This window comes from Heliconius melpomene, chromosome 8 (genome assembly GCF_056956725.1).
Source record: "Heliconius melpomene rosina isolate 202511_hmr_F chromosome 8, ASM5695672v1, whole genome shotgun sequence".
NCBI classification, from domain to species: Eukaryota; Metazoa; Arthropoda; class Insecta; order Lepidoptera; family Nymphalidae; genus Heliconius; species Heliconius melpomene.
The window spans coordinates 8118811-8129001 of record NC_140396.1 but is presented as its reverse complement, the minus strand read 5'-3'; the positions used below and the strand labels follow the sequence as shown (position 1 = coordinate 8129001).

The following is a 10191-nucleotide window of genomic DNA, read 5'->3' as shown; positions in this document are numbered from 1 at the left end:
AATACCGCGCTTTTGCTTTGATACTAGAGCGGAGAAATGAAAATATTAATAGATAATAATTCCCCCGAGTGGGGATTGAACCCACAACCATCGCGTTAGAGTCACACGCTTGTGTTGCTGCGCCTCGACGACCTCAAAACTTATTAATATTTTTAACCGACTTCAATATCCATAAAGTTTCCATAAAGAATTTAGCTAGCAGCTCAATTCTAAAACCACTGACACAAAGTTTTTTTTTATATAATAGAAAAAAAAGATAAATATTATTTTCAGGCTAAAAAAAGAAAAAAAAAATAAAAAAATAAATTTATTTTACATAAATAACATTCATCTGAGCAGTTTTAATGTTCTTAATTTTGACGCAATCCTTTCCTTTGCTTCGTCTGAGATGGACCTCAGTGGTAAAGCTGGGGGGCCCACATTAATACCAGTCACCAATTCCATACTAGCCTTCATCACTGGGACCCACGGACCTAATGAATTACATTTTATTATTAGCTATCTATAATGTTATAATTTATAAAATATATGTTTTTTTAAATTAAATTTTGTTTGAAGCAAATCAAAAATCAACCGCACGCTGTATCCCTTACACACTGCTGTGTACGGCATATAGCGGGAAGCTGCGTGGAGGTAGGCAGAGGAAACTTAGTGTTCAGACAGTCTGTTCCCCACTTTCCGCCGAATTCTGGAGGCATAGCGTGTTGAATGGCAGAACTCAATCGCTTGAAACGAAAGCGTCGCGTGCTATGTGCGTGATAAAGCATGAAGCCATAAAAACAAAATAATTATAATCAATACCTTCAACAGTGTGAGCTTCTACAGCCACACTAAGCTTTTCTTGTAAAACTCGAGCAGTTTCGATGTCAGCTTTGTCCATCGCATCAAGGATATCTTTTGCCAGTTGAGGGAAAATGTTATATGTTGTTCCTATACTGGACCTTATCCCTAGAAGGGCACCCGGAGCTAGCAACTGTGGATAAATAATTAATTTTTAATATACTTATGAGGCCAGTCGTGGCGCAGGGGCACAAAGTGTGACTCAAGATGAAATATTTATTTAAATTTATATTTCCATTTCTTCGCTCTGGCGTCGAAACAAAGCGCGGCGTTGAGTTCCGCCACTCAATACGCAATGCTTCCACAATTCGACGAAAAGTGGGGAACGAAGTGTCTGAACACTAGATTCCCTCTGTCTTGAAGACTGTCGAAAATCTTCAAATTAAAATAAATTTCTCATTGTAATTGAGCAGTTCTGAGTTTGATTATAGTGCTATAGTATATTTTACTTACAGTGTCAGCTCCAAGAAACATTTCTTGACCAACTTGCAAAGATCTAAGAACTTGGGCGCCTTCGCTTAAATCATTGGAGGTAAACTTTAAACCCTTAAAATTTGGAATGCGTGCTGTGGCTTCTTTTACAAACGCTGGCATATTTACTGAAAATATATTAAAAAAATTAAGTTCAAATTATTAAATTAAAATTTATGTATAATAAAATTATTTTTGTACATAAGGCCAGTCGTTCCGCAGGGGCGGCAAAGTGCAACTGTAAACGCGACTGGTTCGATCCCCACTCGAGGAAATAAAATATTTGTCGAGGCAAAGCACGGCGTTGAGTTTAGCCACTCAGCAGGCAATGCCTCTAGAATGCGGCGGAAAATGAGGAACGGAGTATCTTAACACTAGGTTCCTATGCCTACCATGCTGTGTGCGGGACATTTAAATAAACATTTCATTTCCTCGAGTGGAGATCAAACCCACAACCATTCGCGTTTACAGTCTCCTTAATGGCCTCCTAAAATATACTTAAAAAATACTCACTTTCAACTTTGGACATGCTGGGTATGTTGTAATATAAAACGGGCATGTTGGGTACAGCATTTGCTACTATTTCTACATATGAAACTAGCTCAGAAACCGACTGAGGCTTGAAGTAAAGCTCTGGGAGGGTCAGGAGTGAGTCTACATTCACTTTTGAACAGTATACAGCCTGTAATAATAATATAAATGTGTATTTTAACATTATGTTTCATTTTCATGACATTTTTAAAATATTTAAGTATATTTTACGATTAAATAACATTGTGGGATCATAGTGTAAACATGCTAACATCTTTTTAAACAAACTATCAGGAAACATACAACACCTTTGAAAACTATTTCATTTGATTTCTCTACTATATGATATAAAATATATGTCAATTTTGTATATATTTTTTTTCACTTTAGAATGGTATAAAAAATTGTGCAGGCTTACACTGTAAGCCGACGATATTTTCTTTTGACAGAATTTCGTTATGGTTTCATAAAGCTAAGGTGATATAATACTTAAACAAAAATAAATTACAAACAACGTTGTAAAACACAATAATAAGATAACATTGGTGAAAACATACTGATAATATTAAGTAAATAAAACAAATTATATAATTTTATCTACAAGAAAATGTTTACTATTAATAAATATTAATTTTCGTTGCCTAAAACTTCAATTAATTATAAAAACCGGGTTTTTTTTATCATTGCAGAATAGGCACTACGTTCTCCACTTCCCGCCGAATTCTGGAGCAATGCGTGCTGAGTGGCAGAACTCAACGTCGCGCTTTACCTCGTTGCCAGAGCGAGAAAATGACAAAATTTCATTTTCGTTATGGTAATCGAACCCACATCCATCGCTTTTACAAGAGTTTAGCACTTTTTCAAGAGTTTATAATCATAAGACGAAACGACGATTAGACGTAAACGGAAGAATTATATAAGTTTAATTCCAACTTGGGGAAGCTTCAAGAAGAGAGAAGATTACAAATTTTTATTCCCCGGCTAAACAAAACGCGGTGTTTAACTCCACCATAAAAAAATAGGCTATACTTACTAAATCAAGAACGTCAGCGAGTGGGGCACCACCCACTTGCACCATTATATGTAATCCGAAAGGCTTCCCAGTAATCACCCATTCGTCTATTACTTTTTTTCTATCAGAAACTGATAAAGACATGTGCTCTCCCGTCGTACCGCCCACTAAAATTGGTTAAAGCATTTATTTTGAAACCTAGGGTTACTTTTGACGAACAAGTGTAAAATGGTGGAACTCAACGCCACGCATTGTTTTTTTTGTTCTTTATTTTTAGGGGAGGTAATAAAAATAATTAATTCCTGCGAGTGGGAATACAATTTAATAATTGAGGCCACCGTGGCACAAGTGCACAGCCGTGTGACTGTAAATGCGACGGTTGTGGGTACGATTCCCGCTCGAGGAATGAAATAGAAATCAGCAGAACAAAGCGCGGGGTTAGTTCCGCCACTCAACACGCAATGTCTCAATAATTCCACAGAATATGGGAAACGGATGGGTCTTAATAAAAAGTACCCCAACAGTCTGGTTTCTACCATCTCATAATATTAAAAATAGATGAATATAAAGAAAAATACCTAGTACAGCTTTGATCCCCTTGTCAACTAAGAATTTAGCATATTGTTTAATAACACCGTAGTTGATACTATAGTCCTTATTCAATGGAGTAAACACTGGTGGACATAGACCTTGCACGTTAAAGGCAACCTGAAACAAATAGATTTATTTTGTAATTTGGCGGAACTTAACGCAGTGCTTTGTCTCGTTACCAAAGCGAGGAAAAAAAAATAATACGGCAAAAAAATATATATATTTTATTTGGTATAAATATTTAACTCATTTTTTATGTTTAGTTTAGCAATGAATCTAGTGAATTAATTAAATTCAATAAAATCCCGCTACGTTCAAATTTTTATACATTTTCTTAATAAATATTTTCCATTCCTAAGTGTGGAAAAACACTTTTAAAATGTTAAAATATTAAATAAAAATAATATTCTCTATTGCCAACGATAATTCTAAGTAATTATCTTTGGGTAGCGACGTAGCTCGATGAGATCGTATAACTTAGTTAGTCAGAGAGTTTGGACGATATCCAAAGAGGCGCAGGTTCAAGTCCCGCTACGTTCAAATTTATATAAGTTTTTTTAATAAGTATATTTCTTTCCTAAATGTGGAATAACATTTAGGTGTTAAAAACAAGCTACAATTTATATAAGCATTAAAATAACATAAGACTTTTTATTTTACACAAAAAAAATATACAATTAACAAATAAACAACAAACAAACAAGCGGCCTTATCACTAGAAATTATATCCAAGCAACATAATCAGAATAATCAATTGAGAACAGCGGGCACGGCGCTTTATGTAAACATTTTATTTAAGTTGGCTATAATACAATAATAAATTTAAACGGGCGAAGCCGCAGGTAGCGACCTACCTAGTACATTTATATATATGTAAAAATAAATCCGCAATTAGTGAATATTTTATTGAAAATTAAAAGCAAATATTTAAAAGTATTGAAGACGTACCATAGCGATAATGATATTATATAATGATTAGTTTACTTTAGTTTCTCACGTCCGATTGCAGCGAACACTAATGTTCTTATAAACAATAAACGATACATCGCGACGTTATCTTTTGTAGAGTCAACAATTTTAAAATTATATTGTTTTGTTTAAATTTTAAGACATTGTTAAGTTTTTTTTAATTATTTATTTGCATTCAATTACTTTACTTTTTTGTTTCACGCTCTACACTCCCGCATACAGCAAGATAGACAAAGGGAACCCAGTGTAAAAGATATTACGTTCCAATTAACACTATTCCCACTTTCCGGCGAAATCTGGAGATTCTGAATACTTAAAAAAATAGCATCTATGAAAAACAAAATAATAGATGTGTTATGTAATAAATATAATTAATTAAATAAATATATCGATATTTTCAAAAAAATCCTTTTCTCAGGAGAAAAGGTTTTTGAACAATTTCGAGCTTGTATTTTTACGTACTTGATCTTTATTGCTGTGTGTCTCATTCTCATGAGCAGAGGTAGTAACCTCTATAATTACAATGTCCTCGGAGAGTGGTAGTGTCAGGTATTCTCCTGTTTCCGTCTCATATTCTTCACTTTCCGACAGCACTTGACAGTCTACTATATGAGGACCTGTGTCCGGTTTTAATTTTAATTCTCCGCTGACTGTTCTACATTTGATTAAATCTTCTGTGTTATTTTCTATCTGTAATAAAACATACAAGTTATTTCGATTTAAGATATGGTTTACCACATTTAGAGGCCAGTCGTGCCGCAGAGGAAACTTGAGTGTGATTGTAAATGCGACAGGTTGTGGGTTCGATTCCCACTCGAAGAAATTATTTCTTTCATATTATTATTTCTTCGCTATAATGACGAGACAAAGCGCGGCGTGCGCTATGACTGGTATCAACTAAATATCGAACAAATTACCATAAATTTAATTAAAGGTGATTGCACTACAATTTTTCTAAGCAACCCTGGTGTAATCTACATCTCATACAGTGTTTTTATTTTCGCGATTGCATCTTCAACTAATTAGCGAGTTCGCTAACAGTATAATAAATAATTAGCTTTATGTATCAATGCTCTAATATCGAAACCCAAATAATAGAATTATATTAGGCTTTTATAGAGTAGTTAACACTGTGGTTTCATTTAAAGTGGTGCTGACAATTCCACTCTGTATATTATTATAAATATTACGTATCAACATTCCTTATAGAAATTACGAAAATGTCGTAAAACATATTAGAAGTCATTATAATTGTCAGTCAATTTTGTGTATTAAATGAATAATCATGTAGTTCAAGCGGGAAAAGCCGCGGGCTGGCCGCTAGGTGTTAATATTATTTTTAATTGTCATTAGTCTAAATATATCTACTTTTTTTAATTTTTTTTTTTATTATATTTTATTTTTACCTTTTTTAAACATATTATGCTAAAACCCAAATTCATAGTACCAATAAATGGTATCCACTACAAGAAACATTATTCTCTTGAGTGACAGTGACTGCTGACACAAATTTTATTATATGCATACCAATATTGACACAACTTCTGGAAGTTGTAATTCTGCTGGTAGCAGGAAAAAATGGTTTAATGGTAAAATTATGACATTACCATGAAAGACAGAATATCGAAGGTATAGTATTGAAACAATATGAATTTTTTATTACATTAACATGTGGTATAATTGGCTTTGAAAAGAAGAAATTTGTGCCGCAGGGGCACAAGCTCGTGACTGCAAGTGTGAAAGGTTTATTTAATTCCAAAAAAAAATAACTATACCTGATCATTTTTTTGATTTACAGGTAAATCTTGTTCCTCAACAACATCTGGCACAGAATATGAGTGCAGTTTTTGTCTTTCAAGATCAGAAAACTTTGATGTGGTAAAATGTCTCGCACATAGGACTTTATTGGAATGATATACAGAGAGTAATGCTTCCAAAGTAGTCCAATCTTTAGCAGGCCAACAATATTTGGCCCAAGCCTGTGCTCTGAAGTTAAAAAACAATTTAAAGAAATTTATTGACCATTATTTTTTTGCACATCTCAAAGAGTAAGAAAGACCGTGATGAAGACCACCGTACCGTGGGTAAAAAATATCTATTAACTATCATCATAAATAAGGTAAAGTATTATTATAATAAAATATATAAATTAAATGTTTGGGAACTCATCACTTACTTGGTGATATTATATATTCCAGGCTTAGGAAACCTAAAATAGGAAATAGTCATATCATCAGCACGTGTTTGGCCACACTTAGCACATCTTCTATGGTTATTTTTAGACATTTTATATGATAGATTAACTTAAACTAAATATGTTAAAGAAATAAAATAAATTTAAATATGCAATTGTCACTTGTCAAATGTCAAGCGCCATGTGAATTGAGATTTGCCAGCTTAAATAATGTGTTTTATTTTTCAGTATAGTAGTGGTATAACGTCACCATATTATAACCTAGCCACCACGCAAGCCTAACATTCTATAGCCATGTTTGTAAGTTCTTGTTATTTTTATGTTTTTAATAGACATGACCATTTTGTGCTACATATGCAAAACACTAGTTTTTTTTTTATACATTCAATTATCCGAATGACTAACGACAACAATAAGTCCGGCTAATCTAGTTTCTACTGTTCTGTAACAGACAACTGTAAATTAAAGAATACAGGTACGCGCTCGCAAAAACAACAACCAAACCTTCGAAAATACTCAAAAAAAGCGTGATACAAAAAAATTACTTTATATTCTTGCTTTATTTGTAGTATTTGTTTCTATATTTGACTGTGTGCTACTGGCAACACTGTGAAAGTCCCTTATCCTATCAGTCAGCTGAGCGCAGTGCATTTTTTATTTTGATTTGATTTTCTTTTATTTTGATCACTTAAAATGAATACCATAGTGAGTGAATTGAGTATGAACGACTTAAATAATAAGTTTTTTGAGATAATGCAAAATGAAAGCAATGCGGAGGACGCAGCGAACTTTATTTATGAAAGTGTTTTTGACGATGTAACTTTAGGAGTGCTTTTTGAGTTCCATCATGGATTAAAAACAGGCTTAACTGAACTAATTGAGGGCGAAAAGGAAGAAGATGATGGATTTAAAATTGTTAATTCGCCAGAATGTGATGTATTTGGTTTCTCAATTCTAAAAAAGACTCCAGATTCTAATTGTTCTTGTCCGAACTGCGAGAGACCTGTATCTGCGACACGATTTGCCCCTCATTTAGAAAAATGCATGGGTAAGTAAGGGATTGTATAAAGTATAATTTATAATTAAGTTTTCAAATATTAAATATATTTATGCAACTTGTCTACTCTTAATGGTAAGGTATTGATAGTACTTACATATATGTTTGCCATCTGAACGAAATTAGAAAGAACTTCAATATTTTGTTAAATTAAAGTGAATTATTAGTGAAACCTAGTGAAACTCAATGAATATTTTTTTTTATACAATTCCAATTTATCTCTCATGAAACTATTAGCTATTTTATTTGTATAATTATTTATGTAGAAAAATCTATGTTTCTCAAGGTATGGGTCGCAATAGTTCAAGGATAGCATCTCGTCGTATAGCTTCTAACAGTCGAGAGCCTACCTCCTATGCAGGGCTGCTTAGTGACGATGAAGATGATGCAGATTGGTCAGGTGCATCAATTCACAGTGATAGAAGAAAGAGAAGAATCAAGAACAATAATAATAAACGGCCTAGCAAAGTGCATAAGTAAGTTTTTAATATTTTTAAATATTTAGCCCTTTTTTTTTTTAATAGCACATTTTTACTTGTATTTTTAATTTCAGTGTTAAGTTCAAACTCTAAATAACTAAATAACATTTATATCACTATTGTGTTTTAACATGCATAAATTGCAACATTATTTATCTAAGCTATATAAGTGACATAGTGTTCTTTTTATTTCAATGTTATTTGAAGCTGTCAGTTCATAAGTCTAAAAGACATATAACACTATTTAAAAATATAAAGAGTTAGTGTTAACTCAAATGTAATAGTAAAAAAAATTAAAACTGACATAACATTTGCTTAAGTTCCTTGTGACTTAAAACATCTTAATACTAACATTTATCCATAGGAATAACAATGGAAACCACAACTCAGATACTAATGATGGCGGAGCAACCTACGAAACAATGTCTGCTAATGAAAAGAAAAACCTTTTGCTCCAAATCTGTGGAGTAGTTTCGGAACATACTAAGAAATTGTGCACAAGGTAAGTCAATACTTTGGCTTAGTAGTCAGGGTGTTATTAATTTTAGTAATAACTTAAGCTTTTCTCAAGTTAAACTATTTTTGTTATTAAAATTCTAGGGTGGGCATGAACCTTCTCCTATTTCTATGCCCGTGGAGATTATGGACCTTTCCCCTATTTCTACACTCGCTTGACTCATCAAACGGGTGCAGAAATAAATCATAATAAGATGGAATAATTTTTAAAGGACTCAAATTAGCAAAAAACATATTAGACCTTTTTTGTAGATTGTTTAATTTCCTACAAGAATATATATTGACTTTTACATCTTTACTATTACACATTACTTTAATCACAACAAAGTTTCAAAGAAAAATACAAATTCTCCTTGTTATTTATATTTTCACTATAATTTAGAAAAAAAAAGAAAGATTTTTTTTGCCTACCCTAATATATATATATATATATACATTCCAGATCAACCCGTTGTCCTCAACACACAGAGGAACAGCGACGAGCATTAAGAAACAGTGTTCTAGAACCTTCCACGCCTGAGTCTCAATTGACAACAGCAGACGAGGCAGGCTCTCCTCCCGACTCCAGCCCCTCGTCCTCGTGCTCCTCCTCCAGCAGGAAGAGGGACAGGCACCGCGCAGCGCCCAAGAAGAATAAACGAGTTAGAGATCTGTCACCCAATAGTAGGGATTAAAACGAAATGTGTCTCTGTCTAACATAATAAAGATTTTGTTGAGCTTTTGTGTTGGTGGCCGCCCTGAATTTAGGCGTGCTGAACTTTTGTGCATTGTACACTCGAGAAGAAACTATTCCAAAGTAACAAAACCCCAAAATCTAATTCTGCCTAGCCTTCGATCATACTGTAATAAAGTTTATGTTGACTTATTTAAACATAATTTGAAGGTTTTATTTTGTTGAGCCAAACTTTAATATATATTATGTATTATACATACCACAAGAGTATGTACTATAAAAATTTCCAGCTGTTCCAGGTAATTTTTCCAATAAAACTTACAAGTTTTTTTGCCATATTATTTTGCCATTCAAAGTGAACGTAACAATAGCGCCATCTAGTTTTCCTTTCCATCTATATCCCCATCGAGTTAGTGCTTGCTTAAAACCCACTTTAATTTCCAAATGAAACGGAAAATCATTAAAGTTAGATAAAAATATTAATGAATTATATTACATACTAGCGGCCCGCTCGCGGTTTCACCCGCGTGAACTATGTTATTATTAATTTCTGTCTCCATGGCTACGTCCTAGTGACGTCTATGCAAAATTTGAGACTTCTAGCATTTGTAGTAACGAAGTTTCATACAAACTTTGGACCCCAAAAAAATCCCTTTAGAAGTCGAATATTGCAAATTCCCGTCTTAGCGAGCACCTACGTCCTATAAATCACTCCTATGCAAAATTTGAGATTCCTAGCACATGTAGTTTCTGAGATTTCGTGATGAGTGAGTGTCTTTTCGATTTTATATATATAGATTAGTCAGTGAATCAAGACTAAAAACCAGAATAACTATTACTGACTACTGGCGTCCATTA

General features: G+C 33.2%; 2 protein-coding genes across 2 annotated transcripts; one reads left to right on the top strand and one right to left on the bottom strand.

Moving 5' to 3' along the window:
• Nucleotides 1-293: 293 nt before the first annotated feature.
• On the bottom strand, nt 294-6794 carry LOC146536978 (N-acetylneuraminate lyase-like). Its single transcript, XM_085189487.1, has 9 exons — nt 6591-6794; nt 6190-6400; nt 4877-5104; nt 3433-3562; nt 2876-3021; nt 1825-1993; nt 1294-1439; nt 802-973; nt 294-473 (listed from the first exon to the last, which is right to left on the bottom strand). The coding sequence occupies exons 1-9, from the start codon at nt 6698-6700 to the stop codon at nt 328-330; spliced, it is 1458 nt and encodes a 485-aa protein (XP_085045613.1). The 5' UTR covers nt 6701-6794; the 3' UTR covers nt 294-327.
• Nucleotides 6795-7212: 418 nt separating this feature from the next.
• On the top strand, nt 7213-9667 carry Sgf11 (SAGA associated factor 11kDa). The gene is made up of 4 exons (XM_085189489.1): nt 7213-7656; nt 7952-8141; nt 8509-8646; nt 9103-9667. The coding sequence occupies exons 1-4, from the start codon at nt 7302-7304 to the stop codon at nt 9332-9334; spliced, it is 915 nt and encodes a 304-aa protein (XP_085045615.1). The 5' UTR covers nt 7213-7301; the 3' UTR covers nt 9335-9667.
• Nucleotides 9668-10191: the final 524 nt, after the last annotated feature.

What these genes read in the sequence shown, in the direction of transcription:
- LOC146536978 (XM_085189487.1), bottom strand. Translation starts at nt 6,700, where the DNA reads ATGTCTAAAAATAACCATAGAAGATGTGCTAAGTGTGGCCAAACACGT. An exon ending in CAGCATGTCCAAAGTTGAAA is followed by an intron (nt 1,440 to 1,824) that starts GTGAGTATTTTT and finishes ATATATTTTCAG; the next exon opens with TAAATATGCCAGCGTTTGTA. An exon ending in TGTTTCTTGGAGCTGACACT is followed by an intron (nt 974 to 1,293) that starts GTAAGTAAAATA and finishes ATTTATCCACAG; the next exon opens with TTGCTAGCTCCGGGTGCCCT.
- Sgf11 (XM_085189489.1), top strand. Translation starts at nt 7,302, where the DNA reads ATGAATACCATAGTGAGTGAATTGAGTATGAACGACTTAAATAATAAG. An exon ending in TCATTTAGAAAAATGCATGG is followed by an intron (nt 7,657 to 7,951) that starts GTAAGTAAGGGA and finishes ATGTTTCTCAAG; the next exon opens with GTATGGGTCGCAATAGTTCA. An exon ending in CGGCCTAGCAAAGTGCATAA is followed by an intron (nt 8,142 to 8,508) that starts GTAAGTTTTTAA and finishes ATTTATCCATAG; the next exon opens with GAATAACAATGGAAACCACA.